Here is a 27,007-nt window from a genome sequence, read left to right on the forward strand (position 1 = left end):
TCAAATGGTGAATGTGCCACTTTTCCATAGCCCTGCCTGCCTGGGAAATGCCTTTCCAACATGGAGCTTAAATGTGTAGGAATGTACCTTTGATGTGGTCGGGGTTAACATGTTGGAATTCTAGAATCGTTCTTCATAGACCAGTTTCTTCCCAGGCCTGGAATCTCACCGTTTCTCCCTTGGAAATAGTGCTGAGTCCTATGAGCACAATTCTCTCAGGGACCTTTGGTCACAGAAAGGTTACAGGACCACTTGTCAAAATACCCAAATTCCAGGATTCTGTGTTTGTAGTTAGTTAAAGAACAGCCTGAAAGAAGAAGTGCTCTTGGTTCACAGAGGGGCCTCTGGGCACTAGCCTTGGCCATTGCAGCCAGAACACCGAGCCTTATTCCAGGGCAAAGTATGTGGAGTGGACACCTCATTACCTAGAAATCCTCTGTGGTAAGGACTCTGTACATCTGCCTCCTTTGCTCCCTAACCCAGCTCCTAAGTGTTCTTTTATTCACATATTACATTAAACTATCTTGTGGAACTTGGATGAGTAAAATAAGAAGACAGTGTATATCCTGTTGGCTTATGTATTCTTAGGAGACTAGATGCAGCCACACCTACATTCCACCCATCAAAGTACAAAGTGCAGCCAGCCAGGTCCCCTCGCTGACTGTGACGCATTTCCGACATAATGCATAGCTGTCTTTGAGACCTTCCGCATCTGTCGTGATCTTGTTTTTCCTTCGACACCTGCAGTCCTGAAACAATTTAATGTGAAAATGGACCACAGCTCAGTGGAAAGTCAGCCTGGCCACTACCTGGGGCTCTAAGTGTTTCTCAGATATAAAGAACTCTAAGATGAAGGAAGCCAAGTACATCTGTGGTTGCAGCCAGTGAGGATGGGGGACAGGAGGGGAGGCCCCGTCTATCAGGGTGAGTGGCCACGTGCAGGGCGTTTGTCTGGTTCAAGATTGTCACAAGGGCCATTTGCTCAAGGCAGCTGAGTTGAGACTGAGGGTCACTCTCCTCCTCTGCTTTGCCGCACCCCCAACACCTCCTTTAAATGATCAAATTTGGTCTTGATCAGCCTGCCTAGGCTTTCAAATGAGTTGTTCAAGCCATGGTTAACTCTCAGCTGAACTAGAAGCAAGTTAAAGCCAGGACCTTGAACCTTTAAAAAAATTTTTTTTCCCGGAATGTCTTCTATGGCACTTGTTGTACTTAACAGGCACCAAGTAAATGTCTGGCTGATGGATTGAGCTCTCTGTGACTGCCGGAGTCCACAAGGCTTTCAGTGAATATCACGGGTTGAATGTTGTTTGTCAGAAAAACAAATGAACAAGCAAAAACAAACACAGCTCTGAGGTTCAGCTCAAGTTTACTTCCTCTGGGAAGGAAGCCTGTGAGGCTCATCTCCCACTTCTCACCCCACCCATCCCTGGCTCACAGCAGAGGTGTGTCCTCTCTCATCCACATTCCTCGTGATGTCTTAGTGTGGATGCTTGAATCACAGCCACTTGGTACCACTGACACTGTATTGGATGGATTTATTTTCATGTCTCTGATGCCGCATTAGTCAGTGAGCACTTTGGAGACAGAGCTTACACTTGATCCATCTCTCTAGTCCCAGGACAGTGATTGGAACACAGAAGCAGCCAGATATATAGTTATAAAATCCATACCTGAATAGTAAATAATAAACATGACAGTGATAAACACCTTCATTTACCTGTCTAGCTCAATCTCATTTCTCTAAAAGGGTGTGCCAGGTCCACAAAACAAGGCAGACAACAATGAAGGGTTTTCAAGACAGGAAATGGAAAATGAAAGTCTGGCTTCTTCTTTTCCTGCTTTCTGAAAAGCCACAGCACAAGTCACGCGAATAAAAGACATAAATGTCAGCGAATGGATTTATTGGTGGTAAGCATTCCAGCTTCTCAGTGCAATGCACCAGCATTAGTAGTTGGGCAATATATTTCAATGACTGCTTCTAGCATACAAGTGTATATTTAGAGATGGGAACACAATAGCACTTAAATCATTAATAATAAATAATTAATATATTACTCCAGAGAGATTGCTTCTTTTATTTCTGCCGTATTGGTGGACTCCATTTATCTTTTCAAAAGGCTTTATGGGACTTAAGAATCCACCTGCCTATGCAGGGGACACGGGTTTGAGCTCTGGTCTGGGAAGATCCGACATGCCGCAGAGCAACTAAGCCAGTGCACCACAACTGCCGAGCCTGCGTTCATCTCCTGAGCCTGCGTGCCACAACTACTGAGCTCATGCACCTAGAGCCCATGCTCCACAACAAGAGAAGCCACTGCAATGAGAAGCACGTGCACCACAATGAAGAACAGCCCCCGCTCACTGCAAGGAGAGAAAGCCTGCGTCCAGCAGTGAAGACCCAATGCAACCAAAAAACAAACAAACAAATGAATTTATTAAAAAACAAAAGGCTTTATGATTTGGGACCAGAATAGAGGGAAATGTGCATTTCCTTTGAAACATTTTTTTTTACTGCATATCTAGTGAGACCCCGAGCCTGGAGGCCTTTCAGAAACACACACCTTGTATTTATAGGTTCAGGTATCTATATGGTGAAAATGTTCTTTAGTTGGAATACTTTATGTAAAGTCCTCAAAAAGGTGTGTTCAAAGACAGAAAGCCTTGCTATTCAGAGGATTGACTTTTCCAAAGAGACTCATTCATATTATTGACTTTTTAAAGTGAAGATTCCCTAAGTGTTTGTTCAGCCCTGCAGATTCTGAAATCACAGGAAGAGTGCTGTACATATATGCTTTGTGATTTTACTTCTTGAATTCCGTCCTAATTCAGGTCTGGGCATATTTTGGTGGAGTTGACTAGGAGAGAAAGATTTGGTCACTCTGGTTTGCCCTGGGCCATCTGAACAGCTGTGTCAGCAGCAGGTCCTGGAAACACTGGGCTCACTGACTTTTGGATGTCATTCAAGAAGCAGTGTGACTCCAAGGCAGGATCTCACTCACTGCCTGTAACTGTTCCTCTGTGGGCACTCTGGAAGTCAGAATTCAATAGGAAGGCCACTTGAGGAATGCTTTTAATGAACTATACAAGTCAGTCGTCTGAAGAGAAGGCCAGTTCTGATACAGCAATGACACACGTTTCCTCACACCGATGCCAATTACAGGCCATAGGTATATGACAAGAAGGGGACACAGCTGTTGCAACCACAGCTGAATTATAGCGACTGATGGAAAACACACCTGGAAGTGGGTGTTTTCTCTGTGAAAAGCAGAGTGCAGCCTCCCATGCTCCATGACACCCTTTTCAAGTGTCCTTTCCATGAACTCTCCAGATGCTTTTATTTTCAATCATTGTTTTGAATTCACCAACCTAGTGATTGTTTGATTTTCTTTTTTTCTTTTTTTTGGCTTCCTTTTGGAAGATGAAACATTTAAGACTTTTTTTTTTTTTTAGATCATGCATTTGCACAACTTTTGAATTCTTTGGAAATAAAATTACTCTTAATGAAACATCTGAAAACATGAACAGTGAACAAGCAGAGTTCTCCAGAATAATGGTGCTATTGTTAGGTGATTGAATACTTGGGAGATTAATATCATGGTGTACTGGCATGTTGGTTAATTCTAGCCATAATTTAACAGTAAAACCTACTTAGGAAGGCAGGAGGCTGAACAGCTTGTCAGACATACACACACACACACACACACACACACACACACACACACACACACGGAGCTCACACAATGACAAATTAAGCACTGTTTATACACAGACAGGGTTGGCCTTATTTTTTTCGTAATCTGTGATTTAGGTAATAATGGCACTGTAATTTTAACTCTCTGTGCAGTTTGAATGTTGCTTAATTGTTTTATTACCATTGTATTTAGTGATACTAATGCAGGGTGCCAGCGGAATTTGGCTCTGTATCCCTAAGTCTTTATTTACATAAGGCTGGCATTGATTTAGACTTGATAACACAGATCCCATTGCTACTAGATTACTCTCAAATTGTTTGACCAAAGACTATGGGGACATTTTAGGCCAAGTGAAATATTATTAAATTTCTGAAGAGTTTTCACATTCTCTAAGCCGGGATTTTCTTTTCTTTACAAGTTTTACAAATTTCCCCAGATGAGACCAAAGTGCCTTTTGCTGCAATTTTGACATGAGTTGTCTGCATGTATTAGCTATAGACTATGAGTACATGGCAGATTACAGTGTACAAAATCTTGCAAAAGGAGAAGAAAACAAGAGCCTCAAATAAAGTTCAAATCTACCTTTTTCAACTAGTCAGCTTTGGCAAAGGCAGAGTTTTGGTAACTGGAAAAGTTACCTTGACTCTTAATAGAAAGTTAATTTCTTTTAGCTCCTAGGTTCAACAAAAAATGCATGGAATTTCATGACTTTTGTGTGTGGATGTCATTAAACTGTGTGTTTACCACAGTGATGTGTATATGAAATCCTTGGGGATCTAGTTAAAATGCAGATTCTGATTCAGTAGGTCTGGAGCTGGGCCTCACGTTCTGCATTTTTAAGAAGCTCAAGGTGATGTCTGTGCTGTGTTCCATAGACTGTACTTTGAACAGCAAGGTCACAAATCAGGAGAATTAAGCATGTGACATCTTTTGTAGGTGAAGAATTAGGCTTCAAAAATATGTACAGGTGTGAGACTATTAACTTAAGGAACTGAGAGTCTAGTAGGGCTTTTATCAAGGGAGAGGAATAAATATTGTTTAACCTCTTTGCCTTTTAGCTAAAGTTTAACCTTTCAAGGAATGCTATGCATACCTTCAGCTATTTTGTTTCTCTACATTAATGTGGTCTCGTACCTGTATAATACAGAAATAGGTACGACAGTGGAAGTGACTTGAGGGTCATAAAAGATCCCATAAATTGGGTTGCTTTTGCTGAGTTTTTTATTTTAAAATGAACTTGAGTCGGCCAGCAGTCTGCATGCTACATTGTTGATGTTCTTGAAATTTTCCATCCTTCAGAACGGAGGGGTGGACCAGAAATCTGCATGTTCTTTGGCTTCTGTGGTGCCAGATCCCCCAGAAGGCTTGTGGCTTGATAAAACGTAAGCTCGTTTAGATAACCACACACAAGACCCATGTGTTACCTCCCGAAAGCCTTGGCTTTTTATATGGCATTACACTTGGAAAACATCATGTGGCATTAACCTAATCTGGAATAACCTAAATGGCTGATCCTGAGTACTTGGTGAAATACAGTAACTTTGTAGGACTTGGCTTTTGGGCTTTTCAGTATAGAAAGTACTCTAATAGCTTATGTAATATTTGAGAGATGACTGGAAATAAGAGGAACATTTACTTCAGCTCTTAGTTTTGTCTCTGTGGTAACACCAGAAGACTTAGTTTTATTTTGACTGTCAACTACTTACTACTGGGATTATTTGAAAACCCTCTTAAGTAGTTTATTTTGTAGGGCATCAGTTTTCTAAGCTACAAGAGTCTTCTCCAGACCTAATGTAAACTGCCTCAAATTGACCAAAGTCTTGTGGAGACAGAACCTTCTATGGAGTATTTGGAAACATGGATGCTCTCTAGATAATGTCATTTTGAGTTGCTGACATTGCCTGTTTTATATTCAAAGACACACAAACACATATACATATATACACACACACATACACACAGATTCAAGATCCTACTTCAAATTGTGGTGAATTATAGAGACATAGTGAGACAGAACACTACATTTACCTCTTCTAAAAATCAGACCGTGAGTTGGACGTAGTTCATGACACAATAAAGTTACAGTATATTGATTTCTCATAAATAGCGGGAAGGCATGCCTGGAAACCTGGCCTAATTTAGTCCATCGCATTTCATTAAGGCACTGTTTACTAATCTGTAAAACTTAGACATTTTACTCACAAAGAATGATAATATTTTAAAATCAATAGTTTGAGAAATATTAGAGAAGCCTGCAACATGAAACATTGGTAGGGTTGTGGATAAACCAGTATTCTGCGGGCGATACACCACTTTGGGAAACAACACATGTTCTACATGCCTCAGCTGTTCCCGTCCTGAACATCTGCACAAGTGAATATGAAAATACTAATGATAGCAGTGTTCATAGTGTCAAAAATGAAGGGATGGGTATGGATAAACCTAAGTGAAAATAGATAGGAACTGTGATAAACAATTGTGAATTATTTGTTCAAAGGAACACTCTACCCCAGTGAAAATAAAAGAATCCCAGTCCCTTGCACCAGCTTGGTTGAATTGATGATTTAAAATGTGAAATAAATGAGGTGCAGTAAAACGTGTAAGCTATGATTCATTGAAGTAAAGTTCTAACATGAGTAAAACAACCAATATATATCATATAATATGATAAAACAGTAGAGAAAAACAAGGGGTACTTTATTAGAGAATACAGGGGAGTGGTTATCTATAGAAGTAAGTGCAGGAAATGCAGTTAGAAAGAGGGAAACAAAGTATTTGACAATTATAAGCAATAATTTATTTCTTCAGCTCTGTGATATATGTTTATCTAAAAAGGTTTTACATCTTTTCCATATGTTATAAATAATCTTTCACATATTCAATACTCATTTATATATAAATACTTATTAATTTATTTATATAAATTAATATATAATTAATATATTTGTTTATATAAAGTAATACATAATTTAATATAATAACAGTATATATATAATATTATGTAATTCAATGTATAATTATAATAAACACATTTATTATTTTCAATCTGACTTATTAAAAGTTCAGTATTCTGAATTCTAACACAAACAAAACAAGACAGGGTTATAAATAAACTAATATTAAAAAAAAAACCCATGACTATTCCCAAACTTTTACCTTTTGAGTACAATATAGAAAATGTCAAAAAGCAATGCATATTTTAAGTGTTGAAAATGTCTGTTTGTCTTTAAACTGCAGTTTGATAGTAAATACTTTAAAATACTCAGCTACCATAGAATAGGAAATTGAAGCTTCATGGTTTCAAAGATTCCTTTGAGTGTTTGGAAGGCCTGTCCCTTATGTGCAGTGAATGAATTTTCTCAGCATAGCAACAACTTGAAGTAGAAATATTAGCTATTGCTCAAACGAGATTAAATCTTTTCTCTTAGGGACTCCGCTGTGGGGGCTGTAGGAAGAGACCTCTCTATAAGCGCATGTACACAAAGACACACATACAAACACACAGATCTGTATGCTTTCTAATGCTGCTATTTTTTTGAGAAACATGTAATTTCCAGGAGGAAGCAGTAAATGTTAGCTCAAAAGATACATGTAGGAAAATCAGTTCTAAAATGGGCAGGAGAGCCAATGCAGGGGGCACGTGTTTGATCCTTGGTCAGGGAACTAAGATCGCACGTGCCACGTGGCGCAGCCAAAAAATTAAAAAATGAAAAATAAATAAAATAAAATAGCCAGGAGACACATATATTGGCAGGTGTCAGCCATCCACACCTTTATTCTTTTGAAGTTCCTTGATATGATGACATACCCTGAAATGATGATATACTTGAAATAAAAAGGCAGTAGAAATGCAGTAAATGAACTATGACCCTTACATGCCTGAGGACATCCTTTGGTACTTGGTAACATTCACTAAAAATTAGATAATTAGTTAATTAATTTAATAGTAATAACAATAATAATAATAGTAATAATAATAATAAAGATGCCTTTGTAAGTGTGTACATTGTAAACCACCTAATGAAGATCACTACTTTTACATACTTGCTTGTTTGTGTGTGTGGCTTACACTATTCTAACAGTACTGAAATAATTTTTATGTTATATACTACATTGATTTTGGCATTGCTTATACTTAATAGTCATGTAGAAAGTCTTTGAAAGTGTTAGTGCTGGATAAGGAATTATGTAAGTGGTGTGATATGTGAAACCCATAAACAAGAAAACCCATAGGTAGGAAAGGAAATTAACCTACCTAGCAAGAGTTTGTGCGGTGAGATTATGAATAATTTCTGTCTTTCTACTTTTTTCTACATTTTCCAAATCTGATTTTATGAGATATAGCCCCTCTATAATGGAAAAAGTGATCACTTATTAAAATGTCAGTGCTCAAGTGAGGAGTGGGCTGAAGACTGTTAGTAGAATTTTAATCTTAATGGGCATGAAATGTGGCTTTTCATTACATTTAATGTTAAGGAAAGTGGAACCAATTATGTTCCCATGGCACATGAAAGTTCATACCATCTGAACACATCAACTTTTACTTTGGTTTACCAGTGGTTAACATTAAGACAAAGGGGGCAAGATGCCACCTCCTGAGCAGAATATATTACTTCCTCTTTGTGGGTGAATTTCTATTGTGTAACACACATCTGTAAGCACAGTACAATGAAACCCACACTAATCCAATTGGGAAAAATCATGTAGCTTCAAAAGGAATCCACCTGGCAATAGAATCAGGCTTATTTGCAAGACATAAATATATGTATGTGGGGATACAGGGCATATGTTATAATATTTTCTTCTCAAAACTACTATTTTTATTGCTATGATGAATTTTATGTCAGGGGCCTTAGTTTGTGTTTTGTTTTGTTTTTTTCCAAATTACTATGCTATGATATAGGTAAAAGTCTCTTTACACAATAAAAACCAATATGTTGCTGACAATTTATTAGCACCTCTATTTGTATTCTGTTTGTATATTTCTTCTTTATTCAGCCTGTGCCAAATGGTTCTAAACTAAGGCTCTTAGAGACTTGAAAGAAAACAGTAAAATTCCCTCAGAAAATGGATGGATGGGAAGTATTTTTTTGCTGCTCCATGTCTGTGTGGCTCCTTTTCATTAGAAATATCATTAACTTCTGCCACCATGCTATTATTTTCTGAATGTTTTATTGAAAAACGCTCTCTGGTAGAAAAGTGCACTAATTGTCAGTGTACAGCTTCTTGGTGTGTTTTCACAAACTGAACACACCCATGTCACCAGCAGCCAACTCACAGAGCAGGATGTGACCAGCACTGCAAACCCACACGCCCCTTCTAGTTACTAACTCCTTCCAAGGATAACCCCCATCCTGATTTCTAATACATAAACTTATATAAATAGAATCTTTTAATATGTGCTTTTGTCTGTCTGCTTCATTTTGCTCATCGTTGGAGATTCCTACACATTGTTGCTTATGGCCATTGTTTGTCATTCGCATCACGGTGTAGTATTTTATTGTTTGAATAAATCCAATATATTTATCCATTATATTATCATTGGCCATTTGCATTGTCTCCAGTTTGGGGCTGCTGATGAACGTTGTTATAAACCATTTTTAATACAAGGAAAAAGAAACACAGCTTCTTTAGTAATTTCATACGTTGTAGGTCTAACAAAAAAAAAAGTTTCAAGTTTGTTTTCTTGTAAGCTGATTTGTTACGTAGGAATTAATATCCTCATCATTGTCTATTCAACCGCTTTTCTTGAGCATCTATTCTCTGCTGTCTTCCGTATGATGGTTGTGTGATACAAACAAGGAAGATGGCTTCTGTTCTCAAGTAACTCTCAGGAATAAGCCTGTGCTTACGTGCAGTGGGAACAGAGCTACAAGGAGAAAACACCAGGCCCCCTGGGAGAGGGGATGCTCCTAATTCAGCTAAAAGAACAGATCATGAGGGAAATCTTTCTGGAGGAGACACACCGATAGGAGGCAAAGGAAGTTGTGAGGAGAGAGGCATGGGGAAAGGAAGACAATTCTTGGCTGGCGGAATTGCATTCTAGCAGTGAACATTCTAGAACCTTCCAGGAGTCAACTTTGGTTGGATATGGGGGCTCACACTGGGAGATGATGAGATTGGAGACCAGAAAGAGAAACTGAGCTGGCTGTCTTCCCTGACGGATGTAGTAGAAATGAGATATGTAAAGCACTGTGGGGCAAAGAACTGTTGAACGCAAAATTATTCTTGGATTTTTTTACTGAGGTGATACTGCAACCCAGTTGAGTAACATTATACATATAATATAATGAAAGTGAAGAGTTTATTTTGGTGTGAGTAGTGTCTGTAATGGATTCTTAAGGCACAAGTAAACACAGGGAGTAAGGAGAATAGTTAATCAAGCACAATGCATTTGCCAGTAAGTGATTAACTTTGATACGGTTTTCCTTTTTTAATTTACACCACAGTTTAGAACAGCTGCTTTTATCATTCCTGGAGGAACATTACCACATCATCAGATGTTTACTGTGTTTCTCCTAGGTGTAGATGGTATGCACCATGAGTATGTATAAAACATGGAGTCTCCCCTTCAGTATTATGGGGCATGATCTGTGCTTACACACAAAATTCATAGTCATAGATTTTTCAAGAAAGTATGCAAACAAGCCTTTGGTTGCGATAGTATAGATATTATGTTACACTGAGGGCATCTTAAGTGACCTTATAGTGGACATTAGAGACCATATATTCAAGCTTTATTAAATAAGAGTTGATCAGGTAAAAAGAATCTATAAGAAGACATGATAGTGTTCCTGACATGGGGAGCAGCTGAATTTTCCTTGCATTTTTCCTTTAGCCCTGGACCTCCCCAAGTGGAATGGACTAAAAAAGTCTCAGAGATGTGTACCTTGTCATGCAAAACATTTTCCCAGTGGAAAGAAAGGAAAGCACTCAGAGGTGTGTGTACACCTGCAGTGATAGTGGGAAAGGTTAAGACAAATGAACAAGCAGCCACTGATAACTGAATGGAGACAGCATTGCACACATTTTGCAGTCTACTCACTTTCTTAATTATGTTTTTCAGAATGTATTTATAATATCAGCTTAAATTGTCTGACTATTAAGTGATTGAAATATTGAGCATCACTCCAGCAACTACTGTTTTGGAGAATCAACTGCTATAAGCTTATTACTAAGCTGGAATGCTTAACATGCATTCTTTTATTGTCTTGTCACTTACCTGGTGTGATAGTTATATATTTTTACATATAATTTTTAAAATACTATGACTAATACAGACAATCTATAAAACAAATAATCTTCACAGAGGTAAATGGACTGCATCATTGATTTATATTATCATGAATTATTTGAATATCCATTGGACAGTGAGCTTTCTGCTATGGTAACACAAGGACTGAATCTTTTGGAGTGATACAGAAGAGCTTTATCCAATATTTTATATTTATATTAGAAAGTTTATAACTTTCTCAAAATTTTATGTGGAAAGATTGATGTGTTGACAAAAATGGCTGTGTTCTCATCCACTTGGGTACCTTGTTTTATAAGTTTTGAAATTAAGGATATGAGAATTATTTAAAAGTTGGGCTTGATTTTCATCTTTTCTGCTTCTGGTATGTGTGAGCTTCATGGGACCACTTCTCTCTACATGATATCGTTTTGTCTATTTTTCCCACTGTGAGTTCTGATTCTTTCAAATGAAGCAGTGGCATTCTTGTATTCAAAAAAGCTTAGAGTAGCTGCTCTACTATACGAAATTCCTCATTCAGTATATTATGTCAGTTCTTTTTCTTGAGTGTCTTTGTCAATTTAAAATAACATAATGCCATAAAACATTTTACAGCAAAGACTTTAAAACTATTTCATATTTTGGCTCTTGAATGATGTTATAACTCACTCTCTTTTTGAATAAAATGAAGTGAATGTGCTCAATATAAGATCTAAAACGTGATGTATCACTGTCAGTAGGATATGCACTTTGTCACATTGCAAAGTGGAAGATATATCTGTGCCTAGATATACTTACTCTCATTGACACTCTGATTGCCTTATCTGATTTCACAACCTTTAGCCCATTCTTGTACAACTGTGACTCTAATGTGAACTGTATGCATAATGCAAAAATAGCTTCGCATCAGAATTTACATTCTGATGTTGGGGATGTGATATACGGTATTCACTCATTTATCCATTCATCCAACAAACAATTATTGAGTGAGCCCTGCATGTAATGCTAGGGGTATAAAATAAATAACACCTGTGCCCTACCCTTGAAGAACTCATCTTCAGTATTAGGATGGTCAAAGGTATAGTACAGCACAGTACAATGCAGTATTGATAAAGTATTGCATTTTTGTCATTGACACAATTGATGATACAATGCACCTTCTAATAGAGATATGCTCAATGCCATGTTGGGTCATAACCAGAACTGAAATGAGCTACTTGGGGAAGAGAGAAAAGGCATCAGAGAGAAGATGCCAGTTGAGCTGGAGGAGGAAGGGTAGTGACAAAGAAAATCTGGGTGGGAATTAGAAAGAAGCTAAGTAGCCTAAGCGAGGATTGGGAGCTACTACTTTATTAGTAACAACTCCATCACAAAATTTTCCTGAGAACCTGATTATGTGCTTTGGTCTGAGGGATATCATGGAAACTGAGCATGTGCTCTGAACAGCTGATTCCACTGCTACTAAAACACGGCTCTCAAAATGGTCACATATGCTACATATTTGATGCAGTTTTTTTTTTTTTTTAATAGTGTTGAGTCAATAGATGATGCCAGGATTTTCAGAATCTGAGGTTTGATGTCTTCCCCAAATAGCAAATGTCAATTCTGCTGTGAAGCTATGTTTTACATTATTCATACAGTTCACATTAGAGTCACAGTTGTACTAGAATGGGCTACATGTTGTGAAATCAGAAGCTTCTTTAAGAAAGAAGTTTCTCTAGAAGTGAGTTCTAACAATCTATGATGAATGTCCAGCTATACTATGTCCAATGACTTTTGGTCATTTTTGTGCCTTTTGGAACTGAAGTCATGTCCAACATGTATAAAAGACTTGCAAATGTTTTTGTGACCCCAGGACTGACCAGAGGACTGACTTTTACCCAAGTTTATTCATTATGCTTTAAGGACAGTGTGATTATCAAGGAAAGAGTAGGGATTTTGTAGCCAAATGCACCTGAGTTCAAATATAAGCAATGTAACTCAATAGCTGTGTCAACTTGGGCAAGTCACTTAAGGTATCTAAGTTTAATTTTTCATCCTTAAAAAATGAGAATAATAATATCAGCTTATTAGGTAGTTGTGAGAATTTGGAATAAAATACTTAATGCACTCTGTGTAGTGACCAGCATATAGCAAGTGCTCAATTAATGGTATATACATATTTGTTTGTGTATAAGTGTAGTTCAGTCATTAGTAGGTGTTTCTGATGTGGAAAAAGTTGTCAGGTCCATAAAATTTACTTAAAAGTCAGCAGATTTTCATAGACATTTATTATTCATCCAACTCTGTCCTGGATATTTCAGGGATGTCCACAGAAGCATAAAGCATTATATGGACCCCTGAAAAATCAAGGTCTGGTTGAAGATCGTGGGAAACAAACAAATAATACCATAAAACAGGAAAAAATAATAATAATGTTAGATGATTTTATGCAGGTCATGAGCACAACAGCTATGCAGATTTGGGAGAAATAGTGGCGGACAATGGGTCAGAACATGCAATTTGCCCTGGAAGGATCTATATTATTTAGAATGAGACGGGGCAGCTGGAGGACATCAGGGCAACGTCACAAACTGGCAGCCATCAAGCTCAGTCTGCCTAGAAGAGTGTTTTCACATTGTTTTATAAAGACTCTAAGACAATCTTGAAAAATTGAGAAATATTGCCTGAAAATCCAGATTTCTTTCAGAAACAATCAGAAGGCCTTGCAACATTTGGATCCCATTCCTTTGTGGTAACAATGGCCAGAGACAGGATGAGCCCCTCCAGCTGGCGCTTGAGTTGTCCAGGTCGTCAGAGTCTCCACCCTGTACACACATTAGTACCCAACTAGCTTCTGCCCCAGAGATGTTTTCAGAGAAGGGAGAAAGGGGAAAATGGCAAGTTCAACTTTGTTGCATTTTTGAGATGACCATTGCATCCAAAGGGAAATATCCGATAATTCTAATTTTTCCAAAGGGAAATAATTAATAACTCTAAATATCCAATAACTCTAATTGGAGATTCCAGACTGAGGTTTGAGGGTGAAGGCAGATCTAGAGAAAGAAATATGAGAGGGAAACACAAAGAAATGGAAATTCAAAATGTGATAATGAAGGAGATTTCTAATCAATCGTTCTCACAGTGTGGTTCTTGGTTCTAACTTGAGCTTGTTAGACATTCACTTTCTTGTACCTCATCCCAAACAATCAAAACTCTGAGGTTGGGGCCCAGAGTTGTAAGAAGCCATCCAGCTGATTCTGATACATGTTCCTTCTGAGAATTACCAGTCTCATGGATATTGTAGCACTAAAACAAAAGTGGGCTAAGGATTACGCTTGAGGTACACCCACTTTTAGGAATCTAGAGGAGGAGAAAAGCGAAGTGAAAGAGATAAAGGGATAACTTGTCTGCAAGAAAGGAAGATAAGGACCAGGTTAGTGTGCTGTGTGGAACCCAAGGGAAGAATGTTTCAAAATGAAGGTTTTCCAGGGGGTTAGTGAGAAGTCAAGGATGATGATAACTGATTTTTTTACTTATTAAGAAGTTACTAGTTAATTTTCAGTTATTTCCAATAATAGAAGTCAGTATTTAGGATGTAATTAGAAATTAAGAAGAAAGAAGTAGCATGAGCAGAGCAATCATTCAAGAACACTCTGTCAAGGAATGAAAAGAGAGAAACTTGATGATAGCCAATGTATAGGAAGAAATGATCTACAAATGTTCAAGGGCAGGCAGAGGGGAAAGAGCCCTGGTGCTGGGGAAAAAAGATTAAGTTTCAGAAAACATAGGTGATATATAGGGAAACAAGGGCACAGACGTGGCAGGGATGAATGGGAGTTGGAAGAGAGAAAAGGAGAAGCAATGACTTCTTTTTGAGACAGGAGGTTGGCAGGAGGCACTAGAGCTGAGAGGCAGACCTCATGCTCTGAAGCCAGACAGCCCGGGATTCTGCTTTTGCTACTTCCTAGTCATGTGACCTTGAGAAAGTTACTTCAGGTGTTTCTGTCTCAGTGTTCTTGTTTGTAACACAGCTAGTGACCACATCCAGGGCTTGTTGTGATGACTAACAAGAGCGGATATATATAGAGAGCCTAGAAGAGGGGCTGGCCCATAGAAAGTGGTGTAAAAGTGTCAACTAAATAAAACAAATAGGGATGGACATTAGAGTGGTTTTGAAGGGAGGACCCATGAATCCTGACAGGATCCTTTGCTTCTGGTAAGGGAGGTATTTAAAATCTCTGAAATCTCAAATCCACTTACAGAAGACCAGGATTGGGCCCTTGAAGACCAAATGGCCTTGGGGTGGGATGCTATTGACAGTCAACCATGCATGGATGAATTAGGAGTGGACAGCAGTGAGAACCACGGAGGGCCAGGGTCAAGATGTGGTCCACCAAGTACCATGACTTGTTGGCTGCTGTGAAAGGGGGAACTTGAAAATGAGTGGGCCTGTGGTAGTAACTGGAGCAGTGGCTACTGGTGGGAGGTTAGAAGGCAGATGCATATGGAAAGGTAGTGGGGGCTGCGTGGAAGGGGCTGAACTTTGAGATCAGACTGAGCAAGGAGTTAGGTGTTGCCACGAGGAGACTGGGTGAGTGGAGGAGAAACTGTGAATTGACTTGGAGTATAAATGAGAGGTCATGAGTGTCAAAGCATATGCTTCCTAAGGGGCCTCTGCCAGCATGGAGACTGGCTCTATCAAATAGTCAAGAGATATTGTTGTCCAAGTTATGCATGGACATTTGTATGCTACACAGTAAATGTATAGGTAATAAAGCATAAGGCAGGCTTTAGAAAGACAATGGAAGAAATTTCAACATGTCACCCATGGTACTAGGAAGTTTAGCACACACTATTTTATTTCATCTTTACAGCCACTAAAAAAGCAGGCCTAGTGATTACACTATACAGATCAGCAAACTGAGGTACCAAGGTGTTGAGTAGTTTGTTTGTTTCACATCCTATGGGTGGTACAGGTCAGATTCAAGTCCATATTTTTTTAAACTTATTTTATATTGGACTATAGTTGATTAACAAGGTTATGTTAGTTTCAGGTGTACAGCAAAGTGCTTCAGTCATACATATACATGTATCTATTCTTTTTCAAATTCTCAAGTCCATATTAATTGGTTCCAAACCCTATTCTCTTTCCTCATTAGCAGAACAAATATTAAAGGATGTTAAGCATGCTGAAATGTGCTATGATTGGTTGTAGAAAGTACCCAAAAGGATGTGATTTGCCATCCCATTTGTTTGCATGGAAATCTCTTTCTCGCAAGCTTTCTCTAAGATGACAGGCTATATACCCTAAATACATAACATAAATACATAACCTAAAATGTAACCCAAGAGTTAGCAAGTTAGTGATTTTTGTTTTGTTTTGTTTCAGAATTTGAAAGTATTCATTTTCAGTCTAGTATATTCATTCCAGCTTTATATCCATTTCTCATTAAAGAACCAGCAAAGACACTAACCAGTTACTAATCATTATTTGCCTGCCAGTTATTTTTTTCATATTAGTATTCTAATTCAATCAAATTAAGAATTAGCAACTAGTTATTTCAGATGAAGGAAGAGAGTTACATAGACATTGCCCATGTGTTTTCTTTGGACTTTCTAAAAAGTCTCTGACAAAAATTTCAAAGCAGCTGTCTTTTGAGTTATAAGTTGTCATTATATTAGCTAAATGAAAAAATATTATTAAGCAAAAACTCTGAAAAAATTTGTAGTCCATCTTTTTCAACATAGAATATCATTTGAACAAAAGCAAATGCTGTTTGCAGTTTTGAAAGTAGTTCTCCGTGGCTGTAGAAAGTTCCCTCAGACTGTGAATTTTGCAGATAACAAACCACACATGCTTTGGTGTCTGTATGTCATTCTCTTTCTTGAAGTGGTGGTTCTCATAACACTATCAGCAACATCAGCATCACCTGGGATCTTATTAGAGCTGCAAATCCTTCAGGCCCACCTCTTACCTGCAGAGTCTGTATTTCTGGGAGTTGGTCCCAGCAATCCGTGTGTTAATAAGCCCTCCAAGAGATTCTGGGGCACATCAAAGTCTGAGAACCATTGTCTTAGAGTTGGTCAGATTGTAAATGCAGCATGACAGCCCTAGGATCGTGGTGAACCTATTTGTAGTGTGAAAACAGTAATTTACTAAATAGTAATACATCGGTCTAAAAAAGAAATTTTTTTTTTTTTAGAATTGTTTTTCTTATCCCTAAGAAGTATAAAAAACATTTCTGATTGTCAAAATGTTACCCCTTCTTTAAACACTTCCTCCTCCTTGAAATTTTCTTCAATTCTCCCAGCTAGAAACTCTTATTTTGTTTTCTTTGGAGTGTGCGAGTCCGAAGTTGTAAATTAAAAAGGACATTTTGGTTTGTGCAATAAACTTGTGACATTTACTTGGTGTGGATTCAAGAGTATGATTATCTCTGGGGGGATAAAAAGAATGCCCAAACTACAAGGCCAAGAACCAGGTTCTAGAGTATTAGTTGTCTGCTCTGGGTGACACTGTGATACTTATTGGCCTCTGTTGTCACACACACATGTGGGTGACAGAGAACTTGGAGGTGTTAGGTGAGGGCTTGGTGGGACCCACTGCCAAATCACTGTGTCAAGAATTTAAGGAAGTCTCACCTTCATTCCCTTTATCAAAGCTCACCAGACCTTGTATAAGAGGTTATTGTGTTAGTTTGCTAGGGCTGCCATAACCAAGTACCACTTAAGCAACAGAAATTTATTTTCTCACAGTTCTGGAAGCTAGAAATATGAGATGAAGGTGTCAGAAGTGTGATTTCTTCTGAGGCCTCTCTCCTCGGCTTGCAAATGGCCATCTCTTCCCTCTGTGCCTTGTGGTCTTTCCTCTGTGCCTTTGTCCTAATTTATAAGGATCCAGTCATATTGGATTAGGGCCCATGCATAGGACTTGGTTTTACCTTACCTCTTTATTTTTTTTTCATATATCCATTCTTTATCAAATTCTTTTCCCACTTAGATTGTTATATAATATTGAGCAGAGTTCCCTGTGCTACTATAAAGTATACCTTACCTCTTTAAAGGCTATCTGCCCAAATATGGTTACATTTTGAGGTGTTGGTGTTAAGCCTTCAACATATGAAATTTGAGGGGACATAGTTCTGCCCACAATAATTATTCCTGGCTTTGACCACTTGTTTGTAGAATGAATTTGTTAATGACTCAGAATGTTAATGGGCTGTAGACTTGTTCTCTTGTAGATGGAACCTGGCTGATGTGGTCCCTCAAAGAGATAGTCCCACCACATTCCTGCTGGATCTCAAAAGCCATAGATATACCCCATTAGCATCCCCAAGTGCCAAAGAATGAATGAGCCTTCTAGAAGTAGGCAAACAACCACATTGGCTAAAAGGATAATATTCCATCCATTAAATAAATGTAATACCTTTGTTCTTGTCTTGGTATCAGTATAGAAGGCATGTGAAAAATGAGTTAGCTGGGAGTTGATTGACTGCGGAAACTATTTTCAGTCTCTGCCTGTATTACTTGAATTGATATACACAGTGAGTGATTCAGTAAAAGGCTTTAAAAATAAATTCTTTATAGAAAGATCCCACCGGATTGATGTCTTCATAATTGATGAACAGTAGACCCATAATTCTCTATTTTCTCCTCAATTTTGGAAATTAAAGATTCCATTAGTTTAAATGAGGCTTGTATGTGGAATAATCAAGGGTATCAACAAATGACTCAGATGCTATTTAAGAATAAATGTCAGAAAGAATTGACTATTTCTTTAAAAAATTAAATGTAAATATTTTATTGACAAGCTCAGGTAAACGTATTTTTTAGAGTTGATAGACAACACAAGAATTACAAAACTCAGTTGTGAAAACTCAAAATGTTATTGTGCATTGGCTTCTGTTTGTGATCACAAAGTCCTCTTAGACAATAAAGACAATGTTATTTGGTACCGGGTTGTGTTTGGAGAATTTATGGGCACTCAGGATAGTTGGTGACTTTGTAGATATGACATGGAGTTGGATATCTTTATATAGAAAAGTGCCCTAGCAGTGCTGTCTTAGGTGCTTCTCATACTGGCTGGAGAAGGCACTGAGCCCAGATGGAAAGAATTATGGTTAAAAAAAATGTGTTCATTTATTTGTTTCCCCCAAGAAGTTGAAACCCCCCAGGAAGTTGACTGTGGGTGATATTTTATCTCTTCTAGCTTCAGGAAGTGAAAACATAGAAGAGAGAATTGGGGACCCCGCTGAGGTGTCTATTTCCAGGCATTGTTCAGTAATTGGGTCACATATTTTCCTCTAATATCAGATTTTGCTTTCCACTTGTGGGTGGCATAAAAAAAAAGAAAAAAAGCTTTCTGAACACTTAAGGTCTTGATCTAAACTCCAAAAAGGAGAAGAGTAAATAAGTAATATAATGTAAGTTTAGGAATAATTTTACCTGAGAAATTTTTTTTTCTTTAGAATATATAAAAAAAAATCTTTAGTCAGTAGTTTTTACTCTACTTTGACAAGACATAAGAGAAATTTAATACAATTCTTCGCAGGTACATTATATGAGTGGTTTTTGTCTTTATGGTGGTTTTAGGTCTTTTCAAAAAAAAAGTCTAAACTTGATTTACCTACATCAGTGGCTGACTTTGCAGGGCAAGGAGGATACAGCACCAGTCATGCAGAAAGTCCCTGTTTGTCATCGTGAGAGTTCAGACATGAACTAGAACTAATGGCCCATTAAATACCTTCTCTTGTTGTTTAAAGCATATTCTAGCTTTGTGAAATAATTGTTAATGCAGAATCTTGTAACTGAGCCAAGGACTGAAATTTCTGTAACTCCAGCCAGAGTAGAGGCTGAATTAACAAGTTGTGTTCTATGGTTTTGTGATTCTGGACCATTGGAAATTATCACCTAGAGAGTAATTAGGAATAGGGAAGTCAAGAAACAGCATACTTTGCTTTTTGGCATGTGTGTGTGTGTGTGTGTGTATGTTTTTTCCATGTATACTAGTATTGTAATACTTTCTGAATAATAAAATTATTTTTTTAAGAAAAATGTTGCTTGCTAAAATAGTCACAAATGTTTTCTACAAGAAAGCATTTCACTTTTTTGGCTGTAAAAGACTGACAGTGATCTTTTCCATATACTGCATTTTATGAAGAAGAAATCCTCATAACAGTGATACAGTAGGACACCATGGACACCATAGGTTGAGTCCCACTGTGAGACAGAATCACTATGAGATACAGTAATTTTCAATTTCCTCTTTAAGAGACAGAGCTAAATTTTAATTTAGAAGGTACTTATGGAAAAATTTCAGGAGTGGCTTTAGAAACAAAAGAAGAAGGATTTTTGTCTTAAGGGTTTATGTGCCTGATGTGAGATGGTTATAAATGTTCTAAATTCTTTTTCTTCCTCTGGTTTTTGCTTCTTCCATATTGTATTGATGGGTGCTTTGTGTGGGGAAAAATGTTTCAGCAAATGTTCCCTTTTTTCTCCCTTTTTGTTTTCTTCTCTAAGATCCATATAATTTTGCAAATGTTTTCTTGCCTGACTAGTCCAAACCTAGCAAACATCACTGTAGTTAATGGGTACGGTTATAGGTACCTTTAAACATTGTCTACTGAACACACTGTTCAAATATATTATTGTACTGGTTGTTTTCCTAAAAGAGAAACTCTTGGGATGAAATAGAGCTCTAAAGAGAAGCTGTATGTATGTCTTGCGAGTTGAGGAAGGTGGAAGGAGGAAGAATTTTGGGGAGAGTGGGCTTGTATATACAAGGTGTTAAAACCAGTTCAAAGAGCATTTGAAAAGCTAGATATCTATAGGCAACTTATAAAGGAACATTAGGATAAGAATGTCGGTTTAGATACAAAACTAATTAATGGTGAACATGGCAATAAGCTGTAACTTTAGAGTTATCTTTTCCACTGGACAGAAATTATTTGCATCTCTGCTCAATAAAAATCTTCAAGTTAAAAAAAAATGAGGCAACAGACAGTTTGTCATACTAAATAAACCATGAAAATATTTGAACCTATGGGTAATTGTATGATTAAGTACAGTGAGAATATAGTTAATAAAATCCCAAACATTAAAAATAACAATATAAATTATAAATGCAAATTATCCTTTTAGCAAATAACGTTACCTGCCAAGTTTCTTAGTGGAAGATTTTGACAGTCTAAGTAGTAGTGTTTTAAGCTGGGATTTGGGACAGAACCTTAACCCCCTTCCACTTCTTATCTACCTCAGAGAATGCCAAGGACTGGAGACAGTTTTATGTAGCAGATAACAGCAAGAAAGTGATTGTAAGAAAAGCTAATATTAAATGAGCACTTTCTCTATGCCAGCCAAGCTAATATTAAATGAGCACTTTCTCTATGCCAGCCAGTGTTATCAGCACTCTAGGTGAACCCCACAACCTTATGAGGTAGAGACTGTTATCATCATTTTATAGGTTTACAAATAGATGTACACAATTTTAAATAAATATCATCTAAATCGATATAAAAATAGATTTATATCATTATAGATGGTGAAATGATGCAAAGAGCACATAAGACTTAGTTAATCAAGTATACCCTGGCTGAACTGAGATTTGAGCCATGGAAGTTTATTGCCACAATATATTCTTTTAATGACTACATTGCATTGCCCTGGAGATCAAATACGTGGATCCCCAAAGACGTGAAGGTTGATTGAACAAGACAACTTGATATATGTAGCTTTTCTATTTTAGAGGCTGCATGCTATATTAGTTAAGCACTGCACGAAACTCAAAAATCCCATATTCAAGTCCCTATCGGAAGTTTCACAAATTATGTGATTTTGATCAAGTTACTGATCTTTTAGAACATACTTTCTTCATCTGCAAAATAGTAAGAGACACTTTCAACCCTAGCTCTCTTCGATTTTGTTTACTATAGGGTTATCATTGTAATGGTGCAGGAAGGGCAGGGGTACTAAAGATGCAAGTAGCTGAAGCGTCAGGTTTATGCTGGTGAAATCTGCCCAGTTCAGCTTTGGACAGCTCCAGCCCAGTTCTGGCTGACTTAAGAAGGGTGGAGCTTATAGGTGGGAAATCATCTCAGACTCCTTCCACTGATCTCATACAATTATTCCTGTTTCTGTTGTGACCTAGCAATAGCTCAGCTCCTATTGGAATGATTTTCAAGGCTGTAGGTGATATTAGTGTAATGATAGCAATTCCATTGGGGAAAAAAAAGAGGCAAAGGCATTTCTAGTACTGCGCTATTTTCAACACTAGAATTTTAATAAATGACCACTCCAAGAATTTAATGCTCCAAAGAATTAATGGTATAGTAAAAGGTGATTACAAATGGAAAAGAAACATTGGTGGTAGGGAACCTAGTTCATTAATTCTCAGAATGTTTAGTATTTATCCTATGTTCTTATACTTCCTTAGGAACATAGAATTAAAGGAAAACTTGCCAAATATTTTGTGACCATAGCTGAAATCTTGAACATAAGATGAGTCGTTAATAAAGTTGGTATTTAAATTTGCATTATAACTTCTCCATGTTCTTATGTTGATCTAGAAGCATCCTTCATGGAATCCTAAAGAAGGACAAGCTCTTAGGACTTATCTTCTTCAGTCCTATCATTTATACCTCATAAATAGGCTCAACAAGATTATTTCATTCCCCATATTACCAATCTCTGAAAAAAAAACCTAGACTAGGTCTTCTGCAAGAGATGATAAAGTAATTAAAACATTTATGATGTAAATATATAGCTATATTATGGTAGAAATTTTATTGTAGAGGAAGCACCATGGATAACCTACATCATTGATTATTTACCGCAAACCTTTATTTAGCTTCTATTACTGGTGGTGTTAGACATGGAGAGTACAAAACTCAGTCCTTATCCTCAATTAACTTACAGTATAACTAATACCTTTTTAGTAGCAAAAAAAAAAAGTCCTATTTATCCTACAACCTGCTAGGAAATCGCAACATTTCAATTTAACCCTCTCCCGTATCATGAAAAGTGATTGTTCCAATTCTCATTTTTACAAATGAGAAAATGGGCTTAGATAAGTCGTGCTGAACTGCTCAGAGTTACAGCGCTAGGTAAGCGCCCGAGCTAGACGCAGGCCCTGATCAGCCTGGCTCCAAGGCCTGTGCATTTTTCCAAGAATCCACAGAGTGTGATTTACTTTGATCACAGTCACACACAATCCCCTCTTAGCCACCTATGACAGCCTGACGGGTTTATTTTCGAAGGCTTAACCCAGTAATTATGTAGGGAAGGAAGCCCATTCTCTAGTTATAAAGAGGAGCTGGTGAAAAGAGGTCATCCAGCTGTGAAATGGGGATTCAGAACTTGTTTTCTTGGTTTGTTCCTGCTCAATTGTGTGTGCACCGATGTTTATTACGGTGTTTTAAGTATCTTCATTGGGCTACAATAACATGGATTTTTTTTTTTTTTTCCCCTCTCTCTCTCTCTCTTTCAGGTATGGAAAAATCGTATCCACAAAGGCAATCCTTGACAAAAACACAAATCAATGCAAAGGTATGTGTCAGGGCCTTGATACCTGAGCTTGCGCCTGTGTGTTCCACTGATGGCTCCTCCTAGGCGAGGCCCAGGCACCAGCTGCACAACGATCCCAATGTACAGTATATGGCAACCTTTTTAAGCATGCCGAGGCTTGGATGAGTTGTATTTCTAGTAACATTGCTCATTAATTTTTTTTCATTAACAAACAAAATGAAAATCACAAATCAGAACAAGTATCAAATTGCTTCAGCATAAGACTAAATTACCTCTTAACAACTTTGGGTTGTCTGATTTGAATGATATCATCAGTGATGCAAATTGATTTCCTATATAAAAATGAGGAACTCTGGGGAAAACTTTCCCATGCAAAACACGTTTTCATTTGTCTGTTGTTTAAATCTTTAGCTACATTGGTTGACTAGGAATGAATTTACTGATGGGCCCATTGTGTCTCAGTTTCAGCTATAAGCATCTCACAGGATCTCAGAACTTGTATCTTATCAAGGCTTCTTTTTTTTTTCCTGGAAATATTTCTGAAGTTATTTGACTATATCTGTGGCTCATGTTTTTTTCATGTCTGGGAATCCAGTACTCTTTTAAGGGCTGCATTCATTTATTTGTGAAATCTATATGGGCTCTCTTGCATGACTGAGTTCATACTGGAAAATTGAAATGCTTTTTGTAACATGTGTTATTTGTTGTTTCTCTAATCCAGTCATTTTTATAATACCAACATCAAGAAATATGGTAGAGCCAAGATCATTGTAAACACTGCCCCTATTTCATGTACAAATATAATGTGTACACGTTTTCGGAACATTTATACACTGAGAGTATATCCTGGCTTAATTGGGTAATGGTCAGATTCAATTCAGCAATTAAAGAAAAAAGCAACATTCCTTGTGTCCTATAAACTCACAAATGCCCCAGGTGTTTAGCTACTACAAGACAAAAATTAATAAGACATCATTTCTATCATCTAATAGTTCAATTTCTAGTTGAAAAGGAAACCACCAAGAAAACCAAGAAACTAATCTTAATATATGTGTTAGGATCAGTATATCAGCCTAATATATGTGAGAGTGTAAGAGTGATGTCTATAATACAGGGATCCACAAAATACTATGGGAGGAGAATATGGAGATTCCCTTTTGGGGAATGAAGTTTGTAAAGGCAAGGCAGAATGGATGGGCTTGGGAAAGGTTGGTGTTCAGGAGAAAGAATTTCAGAATGTAATTGAGCAGACCCATATAACTAGAATAGAAAAAATGCCCAGGTAAGAATATCGGTAGAAAGAAGGAAGGGGCCAAGATTTTGGAGGCATTTATAAAGTTATCCTGGATATTTTGAACTTAATTCTGTACACAACCCTTATATGTTTTTTTGAGCAGAAACGATATGATTCTACCTGTGTTTTAGAAAAGTTATTTTGCCAAAGTGGGTGAAACTGAGTTACAAGGGGGAAGAAACTGGAGGCAGAAAAAAAAGCAATGCACGTTTGAAATCCATAGATCAAAAGGAAAATGAGGAAAGTCCCTCAGGCACTGTTAGAAAAATGGAAAGGGGATCACGTGAGTTTTCAAAGGTAGAATTAGATATTTTCTATAAAGGGGAAAGGGCGCGGGCAATGAAACCCACATCAACATGGTGTCATTGTTGGGGAAGAGGGCTGTGTCATTGACTGAAGTCGGAAGTCCAGAAGTAGTAGTAGTGGGTTTTGGAGAGAGGTGGTGAGTTATGTATCGGACATCCTGAGCTAGAGGGCCTGGTGTAGCATCCCTGTGGGTGAGGTCAAGGCAGAGCTACAAGAAAGCTCAGAGCTATGATGATGACCATAACCAAGGGAGCAGATAATAACACTAAGGATAACTTGTAGGGGAGGTGGTGGAGTGGGGTCCATTAGGGTAGGCAGCTGAAAACTGAACCTTGGAGGACATATACGAACAACATTGGGCCATGACTGTGAGATATTCTTCACTCTCAGCCCGTGGGAAGCATGTGGTGTGTGAGAAGCTTTAGACTATTAATTTTATCACTTCCAGACACGCCTGACCGATTCCCAAAGTTTGGGGTAAAAATATCTACAGGAGCAACCAGAGACAATTGAGGCACCCAACTCAGGCAGTCAGTAATATTGATTGAACCCCAGTCACAAAGGCAGATGCTTCACAGACAAGCAAGCCCTGTGAACCTCAGTGGATCCCATGACCTTCCTGATCCTTGGAGTGGTCCATATGGAAGGACCCTCCACTAGGCAAAGGTTTGCTTGGGAATGCAAGTATCTCTTGTCACTGTACAACACTGGTGAAACCAAAAGGGTCCATTGCTAACCTGGAAAAGCTGTACTCTTAGACTATAATCATAAGGTTTGAAGAGGAAGGGGATGTAGCTGAAACGGATTGTCAGAGTTTCCATAAGCAATTATCTCTTAACAGTGGGGTGCTGATCTGAACAGATGTGATGGGTATACTTACCTCAACTCCTAACACTCCTGTCCACATCTTCTTGTAACTGCTTATTTAATTTCCTCTCTCTCTCTCCAAAGAAACCTTTAGACTCAGTGAAGACAGGACCTGTGTAATCCAGAAAATGTATCTTCAGAGAAGGGAGTTGCAGGGGAATGCTTAACTGTCTATTGGAAATACTCGAAGAAAATATTAGAGCATATCTCTGTTTTGATGTCAAGTTTCTGTGTGTTTTATGTGTGTGTTTTATAATGTACCTGTTGGTATAGTTTTATAAATGCTCATGTTTTAAATACATAAATGTATAAATATTGAGTTTGCTGCTCTAAGATATTTTTATTCATAATAATATGGATGTAAAGAGTAGTTTTGGAGACTACTGGTCTCAAACATAATAAGCACTGATAAATTTGGAAGGAGAAAGTGGAGGGAGGGAAGGAGGGAAGAAAGATAAGGAGAAATAAAGGGAGGGAGGGAGGGAGGGACCACAGAACTCCCTTGGGACATCATTGAAGGAAGGGCAGTTAAGGATGATTTTATGGGAGGGCAGAGGGCTGTTAGACCTTTTGCCTTGAGGCTCATGTCAAAGAGGCAGGTGATCACATGGTCATTTCACACTAATAGAAGCCTCCAGTGGCATTTTCTGGCCTCAGCGTGTGGAGCCTGTGGATGGCAGTGGTGACTGAATCAAATCTTTCACCAAGCACGTGGGGCGGGTACCCTAAAAGTAAGCCCTCGTGGTCAGAGAGGTACTACTGCCACTTCCATGTCTGGGGAAAAATACTACTTTAATGATACTTTAAGTCCTATTTAGAGTATTATTATTATTATTATTTTCTTCAGAAAAACGGCCCCTGAAATAGTTACAGGTAGAAACTCCATACAATTGGGAAGAGAGAGCAATTCCATTTATGGAAACTTGTTTATAGTCATTGATGAGTGTGTGAGCAAGTTGCCGAGGTTGGAAAGGTCACTGTGAATTCAAGGAGCTGATGGGACCAGGCACCAGAGCAGCATTGAAGTATTGATTTAAATAGCCAAGAATTGGAGCAGGAGTAGTATTGGAAAAATGGACTGATGCAGAAGGTATTTGTGGGGAAATAGGA

At 37.9% G+C, this 27,007-nt stretch overlaps 1 protein-coding gene across 8 annotated transcripts in view; it reads left to right on the forward strand.

Moving 5' to 3' along the window:
* RBMS3 (RNA binding motif single stranded interacting protein 3) overlaps positions 1-27,007 on the forward strand; it is a 718,377-nt gene that overhangs the window by 209,707 nt on the left and 481,663 nt on the right. For all 8 annotated transcript variants that reach the window (XM_059939057.1, XM_059939054.1, XM_059939059.1 and 5 more), the window contains exon 3: positions 23,393-23,451. In XM_059939057.1, the coding sequence (XP_059795040.1) occupies positions 23,393-23,451 (59 nt within the window). The remainder of the gene's footprint in view (positions 1-23,392; positions 23,452-27,007) is intronic.

This window comes from Balaenoptera ricei, chromosome 11 (genome assembly GCF_028023285.1).
Source record: "Balaenoptera ricei isolate mBalRic1 chromosome 11, mBalRic1.hap2, whole genome shotgun sequence".
Lineage (NCBI taxonomy): Eukaryota > Metazoa > Chordata > Mammalia > Artiodactyla > Balaenopteridae > Balaenoptera > Balaenoptera ricei.